General features: G+C 34.3%; 1 protein-coding gene across 2 annotated transcripts in view; it reads right to left on the bottom strand.

Moving 5' to 3' along the window:
* mbo (Nuclear pore complex protein Nup88) overlaps window positions 1-23,819 on the bottom strand; it is a 523,666-nt gene that overhangs the window by 33,576 nt on the left and 466,271 nt on the right. For both annotated transcript variants that reach the window (XM_081768639.1, XM_081768640.1), the window contains one exon: window positions 307-428. In XM_081768639.1, the coding sequence (XP_081624765.1) occupies window positions 307-428 (122 nt within the window). The remainder of the gene's footprint in view (window positions 1-306; window positions 429-23,819) is intronic.

Here is a 23,819-nt window from a genome sequence, read left to right as displayed (position 1 = left end):
ACCCATGGACACGATACTGTTTACCACAAACTCACATTGACTGAGATCGAAGCACGGGCCCTTCAACGAAATAGCCACCATGGCCTCTCCTCTATGGTAATACTAAAAATTTAATACAATACGGAAAGGTTGCATTTAACATTTTTAGCACCTTTTCGCTCTTTCTTTGTTTAAAGTTTACGTAAGTTGACCAACTTAAATTTAATAATAATAATAATCATAATAATAATAATAATAATAATAATAATAATAATAAAAATAAAATGGAAGTTAAATATTATTTTTGCAAAGTTTACGTTTGTTTACCTGATTGGTGCCAAACTTGTTGTCACACAATATACGTCTCCATTTCCTCGAAGTACTAAAATTGGCCACAAGATGGAAGACCATTCCACTGCTTGTTCACTGGTGCCCTCTAGCGAATCTCTCTGAAAATACAAGGAAGCAAATGCAGTTTCAATCACGAAATTCTTTGATGGCTTTCAGAAGCAAGGGGGAGAATAAAAATAGGAATTCGAAGGGATGCTCTATCTGGAAAATACCCCTTCTGCTGTCTTTAAGGAAAACGTGAGAATCAATTAGGAACAATATTGGTGAACTAATGATGCATAGAATAAATGGAGTTGAAAATCCCGAGATTTCCTTTGCGTGGTTCTGCGGTTAACGGTAGAGGTTTTCCAATAAAAGTAGTTAGACTACGTGCTCCGCATATGCATGCGAAATGCTGAAGAATGTTAGCAATGAAGAAGGGAAAATCCGTCATTTGTAGAGCACAACCATATTAAATAGTTTCCATTTGTTTTCACCTTATTTTGGAAACAATTCTTTTAACTTTCTGTCTTGTTCTTCAAATTTTCAAAAGCAGTATTAACTACATTTATATTTCAATATCGATAATTTATTTTTATTGCTTAAAAACTAATACAACAAATTTAACAAAAAGATACTCAAAAGGTTCTGCTATTTCCTATGTCTTTAGGAATATTACGGTTTAGGACAAAAAGGCGTGAGAGAAGAAAATCGATAAGTTTTTATGGACAGAATTTACTATCAAGAGAGGGACTTGAATTAAACCAATACAAAATAAGCGGGGTTCAATCCCGTTTTGTCTAAAAGCCCTCAAGTACTTTATAGAAAATATTTTCAATTATCTTATGTTTAGGCAGAACAGGAATTCCCGTTCTACCTAATCTTTTGAGACAGGGAATTGTTATGCGCGGAGGGATCCTTTTAGCGAAATGCAGCACCGACTTACTTGACTCTTAGTTTGTTTTTATGCAGATCGAAACTCATGTAGACCTTATATAATGGCTGTAATAACAAGGACGAGGATTAACTCTAAGCGGTCAAAATCCGACGAAAATTCTGACGAGACGAACAAAACCCAAGGGATAAAATCATAGGAGTATATATTGGACGCACCAATGCACATCCTGATTATTTTTTCCTCGAATTGTCATATATTCTATAATATTACCTGTAATTTTTCAATGTAATGAATTTTTTTTTTGAAATACTGAAAACACAATAAAACGTAAAAATGTTATTATAAAAGGACAGACTGGCTTTAATTAGTTTCACACACATAGATATAAAAAATATTGGGTACTCCTATTTATTATACATTTAAAATACGTTCAGCATATTACTGTAAAACCATTCATTCTAATTACGAACAGTAACTCTAATGTTATATGTTTTTTTTTTAATTCATCCTTATGAAGTAGCATACAGCAATATTTTATTTTGAGTGTTGTATAAATATTTATTTATTTTAATTCTGAAATATTCATATTTTTAAAGCAAATATCAAAGTGTGAAATATATACTTACTATACTAGTCTCACGTGATTTATTGGGTATTTTTTTTTAAAAATGTTATTTCAATAAAGTGAAGAATTACAGATAATATTGTGAAGAGACCAGTATTTATTCTTTATTAATTTACGCTGATTTCCCACATATTCATTTATTAACTGCCTAAAAACATAATTTTCATTAAAACTTATTGTCAGTGTTATAAAGCTATTTCTTTTTTTCCCCAATTACATAAAACTGTTTTGTATGTGTCAAAAACACTAGTAATTAAAAAAAAAAAAAGTTAGTAAAATTCATTGTCTGAAAATTCAGTCTATATTTTCTTCCGTAATTTTATATTTTCGTTGCTAAATCATAAAAGTGTTTGTTTATATTATATAGTATATTATGTCAATATGTATTTTATGTAATAAAGCTAAAAAAAGCTCCTTTCCCAATTATCTAACCATCTCAAACATCAAATATACCTATTAAAACAAAATCATCTCATCTACACATGTCTAAAGTCAACAAAAATACCAGCAAATTTAAATCTTTAAATACTCTCTCAACCCAAAACAAAAAGTTAATTTTCAAAGTTAATCTCCAAAGTCTGTCAAAAGCCAATCTTCGGAGTTATCTTTAAAATCAGTCGCAAAGTTGTCAAAAAAAAAAAAAAAAAAAAAAATGTCAACTGAGTCGGACCGGGGAAAGCATGGAAGTCAGGGACAATCTTTTAAAGTTAGCTAAAAAAAATATCAAAAAAGTAATTTAATAAACAAACCAAACAGTAATTCGATCAACAACAGGCAAAACATCAATCAATCATCCAAAAATATAAAAAAAAGCCCAGCAATAAATAAATAAGTAAATAAAAATAAAAATAAAACAGCAAATACTGTAACGTCAAATTTCATCCCTTCTTTCCCTCACCCCTCACCTACTCAATCTCTCACTCTTCAAATATCTAAAAATCCTCACTTTTATTTCTCTTTAAATTAAACAAATATCATCCGGTCCCAAAACCCGTTCCACCTATTAAAAAAAAAATCTCAAAAAACTCATTAACAACACAGCTTTGTTTGAAAATTCTTTTCAAATTAAGCACCCGTAAAATGGTACCTAAAATATTTTAGATGTATGACAGTTGAAGAAAAAAATAATCATCCTTTTATTAGGCTGCGGCTATGATTCTGTCCCTTGAATTTTGTCCGTTTTGTCAGAATTTTCCTTATATTTTGTCCTGCATTCCTAATAATCTGTTTAGAAATTCTAACAGATTCTGTAAGAAGAATAACTATATCTTAAAGTTTCATCATAAATTTTAGATTTTATTCTCCTTGTTCTTCTCGAAAAAATCACTAGGATATAGTTTTGTTATTAGCTATGTTATTCGCATCTACTTTAGTAAACATGAATATGATTTTTTTTTTTTTAATACCTGCAAGGAAATGGAAAATTGATTGACTCTGTTGTAAGAAATCAGTTTAACATTATAACTGAAATGAACACAAAATAAACTTACTTCGGTCTAATATCAAGTCATTTCACAACAAAAGTTCATTGGGATTTCCAGTAATTTATTTCCAGCATGGTAGGGCTCGCAGTATTTTAAAAGTACTACAGTTAACACCCTCAAGATATGTTTGGTCATATCGCACACTCGGTGGAAGACTGTTACAAGTCAAAAATACATATTTGAAGGAACGTGACTTTTGAAGTTTGCTATTCTATCAAAATTCCTCTCTGGAATACTAGCATTTTTGCCATCTAGGGGTTAATTTGTTTAGTTACGTTTGTGGGAAAATACCGCCAGGTAGAGCTTGCTTCTCTCTCTCTATTCTGTTTTGAGCGATGATAACTCAAAATTTCCATTTTTGAGTTGTAACACTCTTCCACCGGTTGTGCGATATATTAAGCAAACAATGAAAGAGGATGCATAAGGCGGTCCTTAAGAAATAGTCATAGTCTTCTATCACAACCCCTTTTTCGGCATTATCTTATTAGCTGATTTGTCTTCTGTAAATAGCAGCAATACAAAATGTCAATATCATATATTGAAATACTTGTATGCTTATGTAGAGTTTCAATCAAATCAAAATGTCAGATAATCGGGGAGGAAAAAGATTTATAAGATGTTTCAGTTTGCTACTTTTGAAAGTGATTGACTACTGGGTTCACCAGTAGTCAATCAGTGTTCAGAACATGATGCTTCTATGTTAATGTTGGCAGTAGGAAAGAAGCCGAAGGAACCAAAGCTGGTTGAACAGAAAATCAAATCATTGAAAAGAAGGCTCGAATCACGTGCAATAGACTTGTTGGCTTACGTAGATGTGGTTGCATTGACGATATGTGGCATTTAGTACTGCTAGTACAGTGAAACCTCCTTTAACGGACACCTCTCAATAACGGACACCTCTATATTACGGACAGAGTTTTTTGTCCCGGCAAATTTATATGTTTTCTTATGGAACAAAACCCTCCCTTTAACGGACACTCTCAGATACGGACGCGGACAGTCCTTTTTTCCCCCAAACTTTCAATAACCTCTTCATAACGGACAGGAATTATTCTCGGTTCCGTAATATATTACAGTAGACAGAAAAGTCTTTTCCCCACAAGTGTATCTATCATGAGTCTAGACCTGGTAAACCATCAAACAGAACAGCTTCAAGCTGAACTTGAAATTCTTCTTTGTTTATGCCCGCAATAAACTGCTTTCTGATGGAAATCCTAGAAAACCTTCAATAAGTAATAACACTCATGCAGGTCAGTCGTAAGGCCAAGAATTCTACGCGAAAGATCTTCCCTTCCCTAACAAGTTTAGCCGTTTTTCATGTGGGCCTTGCATCTTTCCCGACAATTTCTTAAATAACAAAATAATATTTGTTTTACAATAAAATTTTCAACGAGCAATGTTTCCTCTCTTACTTTTTTTGGAAAAGTAACATTTTTCTTTTACTTATGACACTGGAACAAGTCTGGGTTTGTGGTTTTCCCGGCTTTCTTTTCACTTTCACTAAGAGGATATTCTTTGTGATTGGGACTGGGTCAATAAACATATGCACTTCCAATAACTTGCCTTTTCATCCAAAGAACGAATATATTAACACATTCCATAGTAATAATATTATTTAACAAAGATGAATTTCTCCTTCATCCCTCCCAGTAATTTAAATCCGTTCTAAATAGAATATTTTCATATTGAATTTTACGTATCTATGCTCATACATAATGCAGTATATTACTGCATAGAATTACCATTGTGAAAAATTACATTTCTGTAACCTCTCTGTAACGGACACAAATTCATGTCCCATTAGTGTCCGTTGTTCAGAGGTTTCACTGTATTTATATCGATAATATAAGTATATATGACATATTGCATCTAGTATAGAATCATGTATATAAGACAAATCACCATATCAGATGATGCCAAAAAGGGAGTTGTGATGTACAAAGCTAACCAAGAAAGTTCTGTTGCTTTTTCACCCACCACCTTCGAACATCGACCCAAAAACTATGGATCTGACACTAATATCGGTCATTTTCAGTCATTTTTATATCTCTCTTCCTACCCAAGTTGCGGGACTGAATTTGGATTTAAACGGCATGGGAAGTGTTACTGTTCATCACAGCAACCCCCAAAACTATGGATTCGACACTAATATCGGTAATTTTCGATCATTTGTATATATGTCCCCTCATCCCCGCCCCTAAGTTAAGGCGTTGAATTTCGATTTAAACGGCATTTCACGTGTCACTGTTCATCTCAGCGGTTCTATGGATTCACACTAATATCTATCACTCACTCACTCACACACACACACACATATATATTTTATATATATATATAGAGAGAGAGAGAGAGAGAGAGAGAGAGAGATCCCCTCTCCAATTTGCGGTAATATATTTGGATTTAAGCAGTATTGAAAGTGTCACTGTTCACCTGAGCAACCCCGAAAATTATGGATTCGACACTGATATCGGCTATTTTTAATCATTTTTAAATATGTATCTCTCCTTCCCCGTCCACTAAGTTGCGGGCCTGAATTTTTATTTAAACAGCATCGGAAATGTTACTGTTCATCTCAGCAACCCCGAAAACTATGGATTTGACACCAATATCGGTCTTTTTTGATCATTTTATATATCTTCTCTCCCCTTCCCCCAAGTTGCACTGCTGAATTTGAATTTAAGCTTAATCAGAAATGTCACTGTTCATCTCAGCAACACCGAAAACTATGGGTTCGATACTAAGATCGGTAATTTTCAATATATACCCGCACTTGCTTCCTCCAAGTTGCAACTTCAAAGTGAGATGGTAAAATCCATCACATGGTCGAACTTCATCTATGTTGAAAATTTTTGTCGAGATCAGTTTAGAGGTTCAAGAGTTGTTTAGTTACAAATATACCGGTAGTCACTTTCATTTTTATATATATTCATAATTTGTCGCACTAGGAAACAGGTATTTGTTTACATACAAAATTTTGTACATAAAGTTTATATTAAAGTGTGTATTTGAATATTAAATAATAGTAATTATATGTCTTAGTGCATGAGTATTAGTGAAATTCGCCTACTGCTCTTTCCTTTAAGAAGTAATTTGTTAAAATTAAAATTTCACCAGATCAAAGAGCACGTTAAGAACTCAGTTTCATTCAAAAGTCCTATTTGTTGCAAAAAAAAAAAAAAAAAAAAAAACGCTTCATGGTGGTAGATGTGTATAAATTGTAAAAGTTTTGCAATTAATGCACAACCAGGAGTAAACGACTAAAAGGCATATAAAGGAAATGAGTGCTGACTATAAATTTTCAAGAGTAATTACAACAGTTTTATTTTCGAATGCTTCTTCTTCTTCTTCTTTTTTAATATTCACAATATTCAAATTTCTCCAGTTACATTTTTCACACGTTCGAAAAAAAAAAAACGGTTTCGTTACTAGTAAAACTAACCTAATATAAAGATTTTTTTTGTTATTTTCCCAATTTTTCCGGAAAGAAACAGAAAAAAACGGGTTTTTACCAGCAGGTTAAAAAATTTCCGGAAATTTGACACGCTCATAAAAGGTCTGGCATATCTTCCGCCCCGCTGCAGCGGCATTTGACCCCAGTTTGAACTCGTACACGCCCTTATGACGCTCTGCAGAGGTCCCATTTTTACTCTGTCCTTACGCAAGTTCACGGTGTAACTGAACTGCCACAACCCGGTAGTATGTTGGGTATACGCACACCAACAACTGACCTTCGCCTTATCTCCATTCGCATTCAACTCGCGGTATGAGGGTCAATTGAACACAGACCTTCACAAACATCGACATAACTTTCTTGGTTACATTTATAAAGACAAAGGCTCTTTTTTGTAAAGGACTGTCTTATGCATCCTCTTTCATTTCTTGTTTAATGTAGACCAAACATGTTTTTAGGATGTGTACTGTAGCACGTTTTAAGTACTGCTGGTGATAAACTACTGAAAATCCGAATAAACTTTTAATGTGAAATGAGTTGTTATTAGACCGAAGTAAGTTTATTTTATGTTTGTTTCAGTTACAATATCAAACAGCTCACGACACGCTCATAAAAGGCCTGGCATATCTTCCGCCCCGCTGCAGCAGCATTTGACCCCAGTTTGAACTCGTATAGCATACACGCCCTTATGACGCTCTGCAGAGGTCCCATTTTTACTCTGTCCTTACGCAAGTTCACGGTGTAACTGAACTGCCACAACCCGGTAGTATGTTGGATATACGCACACCAACAACTGACCTTCGCCTTATCTCCATTCGCATTCAACTCGCGGTATGAGGGTCAATTGAACACAGACCTTTACAAACATCGACATAACTTTCTTAAAGGCTCTTTTAAGGACTGTCTTATGCATTCTCTTTCATTTCTTGTTTAATGTAGACCAAACATGTTTTTAGGATGTGTACTGTAGCACGTTTTAAGTACTGCTGGTGATAAATTACTGAAAATTCGAATGAACTTTTATTGTGAAATGAGTTGTTATTAGACCGAAGTAAGTTTATTTTATGTTTGTTTCAGTTACAATATTAAACAACTTTCTTGTAACTGAGTCAATCAATTTTCTATTGCCCTGCACGTATAAAAAAATACATTCATCTTTACTAACGTAGATGTGAATAACGCTGCTAATAACAGACCTGTACTTAGTATTTTTTTCGAGAAGAAGTATAGTCATACCTAAAATTTATGATGAATCTTGAAGTTTTAGTTATTCTTCTTATAGAATCTATTACAATTACTAGAGAAAAATTCCCTAGAAATATTCCCCCCTGCACAGAAACCCGTATGTCGAAAGAGTAGGCAGAACGGGAATTCCTCCGTTTAAAATATGTTCTACAAAGTGCTGGAGGGCCTTTAGGCAGAACGGGATGTGCGGATACGAATATCTGTATCAATATAGCTTTTTGTGGGTATATTTTTAGTTTGTGTGTGGATGGTGTGTAAAATTGCAGGTATTTGTAAAAAAAAAAAAAAAAAAAAAAAAAAAAAAAAAAAAAAAAACTAGAATTTCCGTGATTCTTCACTCAAACACTATCGGCATGCCTTATTCAGTGAAACACCCCTTAATGATAATCTTTACAACAGGTCCATATCTACGGGGGCTAGGGTGGGCCGGGATCCCTAAATTTTCACTGCCTCCCTTCTAAAATTTTCACGGTAGGCTTGCAAATGAACTATAATATGGTTGGGTCGCCCCCCTAACTTCTATCTGTCCCCCACATTTTTGGGCGGGCTACCGGCCTGCTTCACAATACGGACGAACATTTTTGTTCCGGCAAAAATACATATTTCATTATGAGAGAAAACACTACCTCTTACAGACACTTCTCAGATACAGACACGAACAGTCTTTTTTTTTAACCCACACACGTTTTAATAACCTTTTCATAAGGAACAGAAAATATTCTCAGCTCATACGTATCCTTTCATAGATGGCAGCATACCCTGTTTTGGTGCATTCCTGCTACAAGTTGACACTTCCAACTGATCCACTTCCAACGAATTTTGATAAGAAACTAGTGTCTCAGAATTTCATGGCAGATAACTATAGCAGATTTTTCCCCTTAAGCAATTCACAAACCGTCATGATTGGTTAGTTTTGTGTATATTTCCGGTATTTAGTAATACTGGGTAAATTTAGTAATATCCAGCATGTTCTTATTGGCATTTTTTCTTTTAACACAGTAAGTGAATTAAGCTACTTTTACAGAGGTATGACACATTGAGAAGAAAATTATCATAAAAGCACTATATTTTACAGCAGCTATGTGCAACACCCGGACCACTGAACTCTTTCATCCGGTCCGCCTGATCCGGCATTTAAATTGTATTTTAAAATTTAAAATCTCTTAAACTAAATTCAAAATTTGTCCAACTCTCGACCGCATGATGTGAGACTTAGACCTGGGACATTCCATGTGAAATCAACCAATGAAATGGCAAAATCTGACCTGACGACCTTAGATATTTGTAAAAATTGGTGTACAGCTTTATTACAGTGGGAGATGAAAAAATCCCAAATATTACCTCTCTCCTCCTGAAAGTGTCTCCATACAGGGTGTTCAAAAATGCCTAAAAATTGCATTTTTTCAGTTACAGTGATTATTAAAAATTGTCATAAAATGGTTAATATGTGTACTAGAGACGTGGAACAAACACCATTGGAAAGCTTAAAAATTGCTCTACAAGTTGTACTATATTGAAAAACCTGTAAAATAAAAAATAACACTTTAAAAATTCAAATTAAGATTTGAATTTTGAATTTCGCATAGAAATGTTCCTCTGAATTTGTTCAAAATTGTCCAGATTGTAGTCTCATATAGATACTAAAACACCAAAAAGTTGTATTTTGGGCACTCAATTGGATCCGATTCAAAATTCAACATAACCAAGCATTGCACGATATTGACCATGTGAATATCTGGGTTCAGATCGATAACCATTTGCCTGGAACTATTTACTGTAGCATCAAAGGAATTTATATTAAATTTCATTTGTTTCTTGATATATTCATTTGAATTTACACAATTATCCACCTTTTGAGTTATTTAGAGAGGTATTACGTTTCCAAACAGTATTTAATACAGGTCATTATTCTTGTTAGTCAGTATGGATGTTACTAAATTTATATTGGCTACATTGATACATGTTATTTTCATTCCTTTGTTTCAGGATTGCTATTACATAACATATTATGAAAGGGAGGGATATATTTTACTCCCTTTCACAATATTGTATCAAGTGTGTTATGAAACAGTGACACTGCTTACAATCACTTCACACACTTTCAGCACAAACAATCAGTCAACAAATTCTTTTTCCTATTTCAATTATTCACTTCCACATATCTGTGACAGCAATCCTGAAACAAAGGAATGAAAATAACATGTATCAATGTAGCCAATATAAATTTAGTAACATCCACACTGACTAACAAGCATAATGATTTGTATTGATTACTGTTCGGAAACATAATACCTCTCTAAATAACTCGAAAGGTGGATAATTGTGTAAATTCAAATGAATACATCAAGAAACAAATGAAATTGAATAGAAATTCATTTGATGCTGCAGGTAGATAACTCCAGGCAAATAGTTTTTGATCTGAACCCAGATATTCACATGGTCAATATCGTGCAATGCTTGCTTTATGTTGAATTTTGAATCGGATCCCATTGAGTGCCCAAAATACAACTTTGTGGTGTTTTAGTACACATATGAGACAACAATCTGAACAATTTGAACAAATTCAGAGGGACATTTCTATGCGAAATTCAAAATTCAAATCTTAATTTGAATTTTTGAAGTGTTATTTTTTATTTTACGGGGTTTTTTCAATATAGTACAACTTGTAGAGCAATCTTTAAGCTTTCCAATGGTGTTTGTTTCACGTCTCTAGTACACATATTAACCATTTTATGACAATTTTTAATAATCACTGTAACTGAAAAAATGCAATTTTTGACATTTTTGAACACCCTGTATGGAGACAATTTCAGGGGGGGGGAGATGTAATATTTGGAATTTTTTCATCTCCCACTGTAATAAAGCTGTACACCAATTTTTACAAAAAATTGAGATGGTTAAGTCTGATGACTTGTTGATCTGACATGGAATGTCCTATCTATCTTTCGCGGCCTGAGAACGATTAGAAAATAGAAAATAATGTGATATGATTACTCTTTTGGAGCAAATATAATAAAATCGGCAGCAAAAGTTTGTTTCGTTAAGACTTGCTTGCTTTGTCCTTTGCTTTCAAAAATCCTATAATATAAAGTACTAATGTGATTTTATGCGAGTTTGTCTGAAATGAGTTCTATTTCTATCTCCATTTCACTTTTGTATTCTGAGTAAAGATGCTCATATCTTATGAGTACTGATTTTTTAAAAATAAGATTGCATATCAAATTAATTGACAGATGCGCTATTACCAACTTGACAATTATCTTCTCAGAAATCTGCATTTTAGAGGATTTCACGTTAAGAACGTATGCTGAACATTAATTTTATCATCTTAATCTCAATTAATTTTATTCTATTTCATTTAGCGTAGTTGATTTACAGCAGGAAGCTAGCTAATTGAACTTGAATTTTATTGATATTATACCACAGGATTCACAAAACTATATAGGAGGCATTTTCGATTGTTATGTTAGAAACTTTAAAATCTTATTGTCTCAGAAAAAAACAAGTTCTTATCTCATTATCTGCAGATGCTGTTATGGATGGCGGACGCGGGAACAAAGTAGATGCGACACTTTAAATCCACGCAGATCTCTAAATCAGTGATGCCAACCTCAAACGTTATAAAATTTCATTTCGAGAGGCGAAATTTCTCCATTTTCCTCTTGAATTTCCGAACTTTACAAAATTTATAAAATACAAAAAGTGAATTAACTCACTGTCGCTCACTTTCTTCAGTATACGAGTGAATTGAGACCTTCTATGTACATCAAACAATTTATGAATAAGTAATTAGAAGAGAGAATTCAAAATGTTGACGAAAACAAGTACTTTTGGTATTAATAATTAGTACCGTGTTTACTCGCGTAATAGTCGCACTTTTTGTACCAAATTTTTCATGTGAAAATCCAACTGCGAATATTACAGGACGAAAGCTGCCATTCACTCATCGCTACGATCAAAACAATTTCGAATTTTATACATGCAGCATTGTGTCAACATAGAAAATAAAATTTAGCCTACATACAGTAAAATATTAAAATTTGTAAAAATTAAACTCGTAACTTACCGATTCGTGGGAAACATAAAAACTTTTCTTGGCACTGGCACAAAAGAACGATATATTTACATAATCGGGAAACAAAACAACAACTACGTAACACCACAAAGAAGAAACACACACGCACAAGAAGTGTCAGAGTTGTCCATACATGCGAAAGGCACTGTTCACTCTCATCCGAAGTTTCACTTTCTGTCATATCATAAACAATTTCGAAGAAAGTCTCGTTCACAAAGACAAAAATCCAATAAACCTCAACTTTTATACGGGGAAATTTTTTGGCGAATATTTTTACATCAAACTTAAGGTGCGACTATTATGCGAGGGCGACTATTAAGCGAGTAAACACGGTATTCCTAGCACACATTTGTACCGTAATCTTCGATGGAACATTACGAAACTTGATAAGACAAGCTTTATTCTCCAATAATTTCGTGTGGAACGTTTTGGAAGATGATTGTTTCTCGTTTGGTATTTTTTAAAAATACCAGAGTTGTTGTTAAGTTCCATGGCGCTTATTTTTGGAAATTCTCAAGTTGCTGTATAAATCACTTTCATATTAGTAAGAATTTTAAAGTAACAAAATTCAACAATTAGTACTAATTTTACGTTTATTGGAGAATCATTAGTCTACTTCCCGCCTGTAGAGGACTTTATTGGCGTCGGTGAAGTAAATGTATAGAAAATCCCATATATGCCACCAACTTATCCCTAACTGAGAAATTAAATGTAGAAAATCCCATAAAACGGGATTTTCCCCACGAGTTGGCATCAATGCTCTAAATACTGTATGACTCGACTGTCCACTGAACTACGAGGTATCAGAAAAGTAATGATTGGCAACACTGTGCACAAGCCAACAACGATGCTGCCTCCAGTTTCACACGGTATTCGTAAGCCGGACTACATATGTGTGCTCGCAGTATATATATATATAAAAAAAAATATACCACGAGCGCACAAAATTCATTGCTGTGATGCCATATTTTGTCAAACAGTTTTTAGCACTAGTGGACTGATTTTTTAAAAGCATCATCAACATTCTTAAGACAAAATATTACATTATCCCATATACACAGTCTCTCGTAAATTACAAACAGAATACATGAATTTTCATCTCCAATTGAATCATTTTGTGCAAGAGAAGAAAACGTAACGAAACAAAGCTAACGTAATCTGCCAGGGGTGTTCCGTGCATTCTGCGCGCTGGGCAGTGTCAATTTCGCACTGAAAAAGGTAACATAACTTGGAGATAAGTTGGCATATTACGTTCTATATCTTCACTCACTTCTGAAAAATAACTACCTTACTCTACTAATACTTACGGTAGCCATTCTCAAAATAAACAGCAAGGATAACCGTGCATAGATGTAATTAAATAAACCTATTTTAGACTTGTCGGGATCTGGTACACACATCAATCCAAGCGCCTTCCTCTAGACAAACTTGTATTTACAGTAGTACCCATATTATGGTGGACGCATTTCACATTTTGATGTGAAAGTAGAAACTGACCCTAAAATTTCTCTATTGATTACAACATATTACAGTAGAATAGTTTGCGTTATTAATATGTTCCCCACTCTGAAAGAGTGTCTTCAATTCAGTCATTATTTGATTGCTTTAGATGACGAACTAAGCAAGAACGAAAAACTATCACATAAATATTGATTAATTGACTACGTGCTATTTTGTGTTCTATAGAAAATTACCTACGTACATAAAGAATTTGTATTATACTTCCATTTCTGTGCTATTTGAAAAATGGGAATGAGACAGATAAGCATCTAAGGCTTGAATACAAAAGTCGTAAGTTGCTACAAAGTCGTTAATGTCAGATTATTTTATACAAATACAGTACGTTTGACCACGTTTATTATGTCGTAACTAAGAACTGTACACAGAATTTCATTAAGGGTTAAAAAAAAATATGTTTCAATACCGTAATAATAATACGGTAAACATGCATATTATGCTTATATCTTATATAATATACCCAAACGTCACAACTTATACATAATACAGAAGATTGTTCGCTTTATATCCGACTATTTTTGACGGATATTCACCTTAAAAGATACCGCGCCGCAGCCATCGATCATGTTCTATTGGAGCCCAGTATTGTGGACTATCACACGGCATCGCAGTTACCACTGCAGCAAGCTCCGGCACAGAATAGTCATGGGAATTCCTGCAAGTTTACCCTACTTCTATTCTATCCCACCGATTTTAAGAAATATGAACAAAACCGTTGAAGCAGTTTTCGAGAAAAAACGCAAATATTGATTTTTATCCTTCAGTAAACTAGCTTTATTTTTGAGGTAGGAAGAAAATTTGAAACACATCCCATAGAGAATTTTATAAGAATGTTACCTTTCAAATTTGTTTTCGATATGTTTGAACAGTATGGCCTCTAGGCGATTGAAAATATTTACGTCGGAACGAACGGCAGGCAGGCATACAAAAATCCGTTTTTCGGCATGTAGAGCCTATGAAACATTCAAATCCGTTGAAATGTGGAATTCGAGTTATTTCATTATCACCATACTTTACTCTTTCCTATCGTCGTTCGAAAGTAAAAGTATGGGATAGCAACCAACTATAAAAGATTAAAGTAATAATGATTTGAACGAACGAAACTGTATGACACATGAAGTTAGATAGAATAAAATAAGACAATGACTAGTTGTAGTTACGTAGACAGATTAAAAAAAAAAAAAAAAAAATATGTGAAATGAGAAGAAAAAAACGCACAATAGCAGTGGCACCGATTTCAGCATAATTTTGAGAGGCCCATTCAGATTTGTCTGATATCATCTAACAAGACATCGATGAGGATTTTAATAATGATAATACATCAGCCCAACCAAACTTCAGGGGAGGGGGCCGAGGTCCCCTCACGGGGTCCTCTCTGGCTGAGGGGGCCGAGGTCCTAGAATAGTTCATAGCCACAAAGTTTGTTCAAATTTAAAATGAATACTTTCTGCACAAGAATAAGCTTCAATATGCATATTCATCACTTCATCCCCATATATATTTATAATAATTCAAAATTTTACTCACAGATGATCACAATTTCCTAAACCGCATAAAAAATCATATACAAAATTAGAATAATTCTATTTGTTTACAATAAAAGGCCGCGGTGGCTCAGTGGTAAAGCGTTCACGTCTGGTGTGTGGGGTTCCTGGTTCGATCCCAAATCACGCCAAGTGAGCGTGGGTTTTCTCGAGGTACTCCCGTTTCCTCCCACTTTCTTCATACCACTATTTCATACATTTCTCATCATTACCGTTTCCCTTAGCCTCGGTGCATAATCGTGGGACGTTAAACTTTAATTTTTCTTTGTTTATAATAAAGGCAGTACATAATAATAATAATAATAATAATAATAATAATAATAATAATAATAATAATAATAATAATAATAATAATAATAATAATAATAATAATAATAATAACTAAAAGCATACCCGCACTCGCGGCTCCATATATTAGCCAATGAAATGGTTCCAGTTTAGCATTTTCTCCGTTCTCTTTTCTTTTCAGACAAAACAATTGGGACAATTCGGATTAAAACAACTGTGTAACTCTGTTGAGTTCCAAAGCAGTAAGAATGATTATTATTTTAGGGTAGAGCCAGCAATTCTAACAATCAGTAACAATATGTAGTGAGACTGATGACAGTCGATTTGCTGATCAATATCTCTCAACTAAAAGACGTCTGGTTGGTCAAAGCTCTTAGTAAGCTGTAACACCAGATAGTTTAGTTTCAATTCAAGTACTGATGAGATACAGGGCTTCGGATTTCTTCATTTACGGACTTAATCAAAGTTAACATATTCTGCATGCTATAACCATTCCCGATGAAGATCTTGTCATAGAACTCTTTGTACACTGGGTCTTTCCTTAAGGTAGATCACCACCCGGAAGTCAGTATATATTTTAGCTCATTGCCTTAACTACTACGCAATGAAACGTTACATATTATAAATATTGTACTGTAAGATAGAGATGTGTTTCAGCTACAACACAAGACACTGATTCATTTGGTTGTGTCTTCTGATATCGAAAAAAGGTATATAACAAATAAAAGAAAATATTTGATTCGTTTTACAATGAGCACACAGGATGGCACCTGGTGTTGGATTTTACTAGAAGTGCTTCGCTTTATGAAATGTTTATTATATGTAAAGTATTTTAAAGTAACGATCTTCTCACGAAATAGATATATTGTTTGACCCTTTTTTGTGTTATGTTTCATATTTTATTTAAATATTAATTTACATTTAAGGAAACAGATTTTGAGACGAAACTTGCGCAGAACGCCATAATGCGTTGTTGCCAAATTTGTAAGTTTACCGTTATTGTTTGGACCACAATAACAAAATTCCTGGAATCTAGCGTTGCAGTTCGAGAAGCGGAACTGCGGTAAGGGTCGAAAACTAATTTCTCTAGTAAGTATCCAAGCAGAATTCCATGATTACTCCCTTTACTATCTGGCATCAGTAAAACACTCGAAACTATCTGGCAACGCCACACTATTCAAGCAGCGTTTAGCATAGCACTGGGAACACCTAATGATCTATCTTAACCTCCCCATTGTTTTATTGCCTAGTGCGAGCGCCTTTGCTTCACATGGTACCAGGTTCGATATCCCGATGGTATGACAATGAAATGCATTACGGTGGTTCGGATTCCAACTTACATCCACACCTTATATAGTCTCGGGGCTGAAAAGAACGCTACACTTCAACACATAAACAACAATCAAGCCAAATCTTTCTTTAAGATTTTCTAAATTGTCTAAATATTTTGTTTGCAAATTGTATTTATTTACTTACAAAAAAAAAAAAAAAAAAAAAAAGAAGTTGTTTAACGTGAAAAGCTGACCAGGTTGTATTCAGGTGGTGAGTAACAGACTCAAAATTAATTTAAAAAAAAGGGAATAAGTGGTGTTCCTTACTTCTCCATTAGGGTTGCTCAAGAGATGAAATAAAGTAAAACTTTCGTAACGCAATATGAGACGAGAAAATCTAAACTCTTTTTTGCAACCCTTTTCTCCATATTCCTAATAGTCTCTGATAAATAAGATGAAAATTATGTTTTAAAAAGTTTAACAAATAAATGGAAATTCAACAAACAACCTCGGCCAGATTAAGCACGGCCGGTCGGGAGTAGAAAAAAAATATGTTGCCCTTGCTGACTTCCCCTAATATATTTCAGCGAAAGTACAGTAGGAAAGTTAGTTAAGAGAACACACGTAGTTCTACCAACTCAACCATGCCATATATTGCCAAATTGGGAGTGGATATTCTATAATTATATGAAACAGCAAAACACTTCTATTCAACAAGAAGATATGAATCACGATTCTCATGCACTATATTCGATTTTTAAAAATTGATTTATGCTAATTTATTAAGACGACAGATGTAACAAACGAAGACATTTGTTTAACCCTTTAATGGACAAGCATTGATAGCATTACCATTAAAATATTTAGTTTGCTTTTATGGTTGAACCATGTCTTCCTGATCATAATCTCGTAATTTTTAAAGTACTTTTGTACTTTGGTTACAAAATATAGGATGTTTATTTCAAAGCAACATTGTCATAAAATAGGTCTTATGTGTAGTTGCTGTGCAGCATTGCCCTACTATGGTCAAATATCATAAGAGTACTCTCAGTAATTAGCAACAGTTTCGTTGAAATATTTTCTTACAGAGCAAGAAACCACAAATTAAAAAAATAATAAAAAAGGAACTTTTGCGGAACGTAGGAGATAAAGCTTCTACAATACTAAATTTGACAGTCCTCTGTTGACGAAGATTAGAAGTATCTAAAGAAGCGACCCGCAAATCATGTATATTATATGAAAACAATAATGCCAATTAAATGATCACTGACGTTATAATTCGTGCAGATAACGCAATAGAATGCGAGGTTGAGAGCAACACTGTCAAATAAAGGGTTAACATTTTTGGTCATATTTTATCTTATGATGATTGTATCTTGTATGATTCTTTTTAGACAGCCAGTTGAGATTAAGCCCCCGTCCACCTGCAGGGCTGGATCTACCCTCTACCCTCCCTTCCGTTAATCCGGCCCTGCAAACAATCACGAAGTGTGAGTTGCACCATATTCATACACGTTTATATATGATAGATAATTTGGACTGGACTTCAATTAGGTGTACTATTGTGAGCGAAACTGATATTCATGTTTTTCTGTCACAAGTTTCGGAATGGATGAGTCATTTTGTGTACTGTTTGCTGTGTATATATTGAAGATCTGCTTAAGTTAAACATTTATTCAAACACTCCTACCAGTTTTTAACGAAACTGATAAAACAACTATGGTGGAAAATGGAAGTTGTAGTTTTATGTATCACGATTATGCCCTTTAGACTAAAGGAGAAGGATGATTAGTGAAAGCGAATGATTATTAAGTATTTAATGGAATGACAATGTGGGAGGAAACGGGATAGTCTAGAGAAAACTGACGTGCACGATGCTGTTCACTACAAACTTACATGGTCCAGGATTTGAACAAGGAAGCCCTCGCATTAGAGGTGAGCGCTCTATAGTTGAGTCATCGTCTTTCCAAAAGTGTATGATGCACAACTGACATTAGCTTGCGACTGGACATAATTACGATATTAAAGCTACATCGATCATTATGCAATTCCTCGCAGTGATATCAGTAGTGATTCTTATTTCCTTAAAGAGCTTAGCGTGATCCAAACGCAAGAAAAACACAGAACACAATTAATTCTACTGTACATAAAATAGCCGATCTTCCTTCATTTTTAATTAACAAAAGAGAATCATTACAAACAATCAGACACTCAAAAGAGCGGTATTTTTATTTTTTTTTTTAAAAAAAAGACATAAAAAGATTTAGAAGTAACGATATGATAAAACTATATTTGTATTCGAATGAGTTGTGTTTCTCAAACATGTTTCATTTGTTCTGTAAGTTAACATAAAAGTTAATTACTCTGTAATTTTCTGTAATTACTCTATTAACGAATTTTATTGAGTAACAAATCAATGAAAAGGATGACATAATGTCTCTACCAGGCTTGGGAATAAACGCAAGCCGTCAAACAATAACGCATTTCATCCACATAACGAGAAATATCAATACATTCAAGCGCAGTCCAGCATCAAAAACGTGATCAGTGAGTTTTCGTTTCGACGCATTAGACAAACATAAAGAGGTTAATTGGGATCGAGGCGTTTGAATTATGCCGAAAACGGTCTTGTTTAGCAACAGAATGGCACGTAAATGGACAAGCCTCAGGCTCAAAAACTTTTGCTGTTGAAAACAATTGCCTCAGCCAGGGAGGGAAACCTGAAAACAGCATCGGGTTAATTACCAGAGGAAATTGACTAATGATAGGCCGTGGGTCAGCTCCTGAACTCCGAACAGTTTCATCAGCCTCGCCCAGAGAAAAGGCCTATGGGACTCCCAACCTCCCTGTCTCAATAGCTACAAAACACTGTTAAGCGAGAATAGAATGTTATTCTTTAGTTCTTTGATATACAAAGTTTACGGTTGATATTAGTCTGTTAAATAGGAAACCTGTGGTATAGCATTGTTCAACATTTAATCAGCTTTAAGCTCTTTCCTTTGTGAATATTATTGTACAATCGTGAACAAAAAAAGAACTTTGATCATTTACATTTTCCTACAAGCATGTGTTACTTCACAATTTCTCATATTCTATTAATTTTCGGTTAATACCTAGTAATAAGTAAATATTACTTTAGAGCTTTCACCAAGTAAGAAACATACTGCTAGCCTTGTAATGGAATGGGTTCAAATACGATTCCTCAAAACAGTTAATTTCTCGGAGTTGCTAAATTGCTTTTTAAATAAATCTGAACCTCTCCCCATCTTCAATTTTTCGACAGATTGTTATTTGACGACGAGCTTTAGATAAGCCAAATTCTCTTAATTGCACGACAAACTAGAAGTAATTTAAAATAGACAATCTTACATGAAATACACCGATGCTTTCATTTTTTGTTGCCAACAGCGCAATTCTAGTTTTCAGTTGTATTTTTTCAAGATATCAAGTATGCAAGCACATATCTAGTACAATATGCATTATCTTTCGTAATACGAACAAACGATTTAGGGATAATTTAAGTTAACTATATGCTTCCTTTCGGAGTCCTTATCTAGCCTCCGCCTGGAGCATTGTTCCTGGTTCCGTTTCCATTGTGCGGGAAATCTGGGTTCGATTCTCGGCGGAAACTCATGTGGTTCGGATTCCACGTTAAGCTGTAGGTCTACGTCTCGCTGCTGAAAGCCACCTAAAACGTAAAATTAAATTCTTCGTTGCGGCCCTTTTTCAATTATCATAGGCCAATGGCGGCTCTTCAGGGATTTACATCGCAATTGCATTAAACTAAGGGAAGAAAATTTACCTACTGCACTCACTATTGTATACAATAATTCAAACATTAGGTAAGTTTCCTTTTCTTAGTTTGAAGTGATAAAGCCTAACTTTTAACGATATGAGCTTCATCGAAAGACATCACTCATCATGGGAGCATCCTGGCTCAGGGGTAAAGAGCTTACCTGTGCTGCGTGGGGTCCCTGATTCAAATCCCGGCCAGGTAAGTTTGTGGTGGAGAACATCGTGTCCGTGGGTTTTCTTGGGGTACTCCGGTTTCCTCCCATATTCTCATTCCACCAATTCTTCCATCACCATTTACTTGCCTTAACCATCCGTCTCCCTTAGCCTAAAGAGCATGATAGGACAAACTGAAAATTTTCATTTCGGTTTTATTTTCACAAGTTATCATACACAAATACACGCCGCATAAAGCTGAAGGAAAGAAACGATTATTATTTTTTAGGTGAATTAATATTACATTTTATCTAATTAGATTTAAAACGCTCAACACTAAAACTGAACTATGAAAACGACTATAAGCTTTTGAAATGTAAGCAGAATAGGAAAAGAATTAGCCTGGAGAAAGTAGGGAAGAAGAGTTGACAAACTTAAGAAAGAGTAAAACACTGAGGATATCAAAACAAGGATGGAGTACTAGGTAGGACACTGAGAGGAAATGTATTATATAAGATGGAACAAAACATATGGAGAAAGGACGATGAAGTAGATGATCGAAACTGCAACTAATGGAATAATATACTACACAGAGCAATTCTTATGTGAAGACAAACCATTTTAAGGAAACCCTTGTTCACAAAAACGTCTGGGTTTGTGGCAAAATTCCTTACAAGTGATGGAAGAATATTCACGATTATTATTATTGAAACCAGAATTTTGTTGATTGGTTAATTAATTTCTAGCGTTACCCACAAAGAACGAGAGTAGAGACGATAGCCTATGTACATTTTGAAATTCGACACGAGATGAGACATTCCACGAATTTCATGATAAAGACTAGTTCATTCAAGTTTTAGGTACCAAACATTGTTCTAGTCAAGGGCGTCGATCCTGGGAGGCTCGGGCCCCCATGTATTTTCATGAATTTATATTTTTGTTTTTATATGTATTTGTTTATGAATATACAATACTTGGCATAATTTGAATTTAATTTGTCTTAAAATCCTCATACATGCCTTCTTAGACCCTTGTCTGCAACCAAACACACAAATCTGAATGGGCCCCTTCAAGGTTAAAGAAATTGGCGCCCTTGGTTCCAGTGTTACATGATTCATACTGCAGGAACTATAAATTTATAAAGTGATTGTATGAACACAATGAAAAACATTTATCAACTTTTAAAGATACTCAAGTTATTACACAATATAGATATTCTAATAATAAATATGGCTTAAATGTTATTACGTCACATTTTTCGTGGACTTCTTGTGGTGCGGAAGAGTATGGTCACTTTTAGAAGAAATTAAGAAATATCAGGGCATAAATTTACAAAACGAGACGAGAAAGTCTTATTTTTCGTCTCGTCTCGTCTTGTGGGCAATACAACTGATTAAAGTTTAATAGAGACGTCAAAAACAAGGCTTTTTTCTTCCTCACGATAAAGTTAACAGTAAAAAAATTACGTCTTTAAGTTTTACGTTCCAGATTAAGGTGACTAGGCTAAACGAGACGGTAGTGATAAGAAATGAATGGAATGGCAGAATGAAGAGTGGGAGAACCCCGAGAAAACCCACGCATACGGTGTTTGTCCACCACAAAGTTAACTTGGCGCGAGCTGAGATCGAACCAAGGACCCTATGCACCAGAGGTGAGCGCTCTACCACTGACTCACCACGGCATCAAGGTTAATCATAATATGATACCGTAATAAATTGCAGAGTCACTAGGAAAAAAAGTGTGTATACATACTCAACACGATCTTTTGTCGTTAACTTTTGAATGAACTGATCAATTGGAACCCAGTCGCTAGTAGTACACAGACAAGTACGTTCTGACAAATTCGAACTGAAAACTAAAAGAAAACTGAATTAAGATAAATTAACTTCAAAACAAATTCTGAAGTTTCAAAAGGTAATATAAGGTAGACTTCTCATGTTTGCTGATGACTGTACAAATAAAGATAATTTTCATTCAAATTCCGAAATATCTGTGTTTAAATAGTATTTCAGACTTGTTTATGGGTTAGACTTCATTTGAAGCCTCATATTTTCCTGCCTTATAGTTACCAATGAAAAATACAAAAGCCCCTAGATGTTCTCACAATGGTCTGATACTGATTAACTAATATACTAATGAATGTGGTCTCTTTCAAATTTTTCAAATATTATTATTTTTTCCTTATCGCGGAAGTATCATTTGGTAAGAAGGTGCAAGACACTTCTTGCGCACATTTGATTTTCTTCTGTACCCACAGAGATATGAGCGTCAGTCGGCCTATGAATGAGTGTATTGAACACCTGTTAGATTTTTGCTTGTGAAATCACAGAGTTACTTGAGAAGCACTATTAAATAAAGTTTTGCCGAAAACTTGTTTGTGGATACCTAAATGTAGTTGTCACAGTGGAAACATTCATAATGTACGATGGGAAGCGGACAAAAGGCTACACCAGGTATGAACCAAAATAAAAATAATGACTTTATTTATTTTTTGAAAAATCCCGTGATGTGGAACGTCATGAGTACGCACGATAAAGTGAATCATTACTAAAGAGTACTACTTGAAAATCCTGTCTCTCTTTATATGTTGTGCAGCCCAAACGATTGGATCTGTGGGATGCGAAAAAATTTGGCAGCTGTATCCCAACAATCCATCTGTCAATTCTTGGCAATGATCCTCTATTTCTTGGGCAGACACAAAATTTATCTGATTTATCATATTACCTTCTCCTGACACGGTTCCTGATTATTAGCTGCAGAAAAATGCTGCTGAAAGGGATTCAATTTTACAGTCACTAGAAAACATTATGAGAAAAGTAACGGCCCATATTTTCTACAATGGTATATCCGTTGGAAATGTGTGTGCAGTCCCAAGGAGACCACTTCATAGGAAATTACAGTTTCAGGCTCCACATGAATAACCGGTTTTCCTGGACAAACGTTGGATACTTTTTGAATAGACTACGTATACTTTGACGACATAAGAAAAATGTACTTCTCTGTACGCAATCAAAACCATATTCTAATCTGTCACTTCATTCTGAAGTTACTGGTAAAATAAAACCAACGGGTAAAAAATAATTTCGTTGCATATTGTACTACTTTCTGCACCACAAAGTAAAGTTTCTGATATGATATTGCTTTATTACATCAAAGAACACAA

The sequence above is a fragment of the Thermobia domestica genome, chromosome 8 (assembly GCF_964235325.1).
Source record: "Thermobia domestica chromosome 8, izTheDome1.hap1.1, whole genome shotgun sequence".
Classification (NCBI taxonomy): Eukaryota; Metazoa; Arthropoda; class Insecta; order Zygentoma; family Lepismatidae; genus Thermobia; species Thermobia domestica.
The sequence above is the reverse complement of the archived record's forward strand: the minus strand, read 5'-3'. Positions and strand labels throughout refer to the sequence as shown.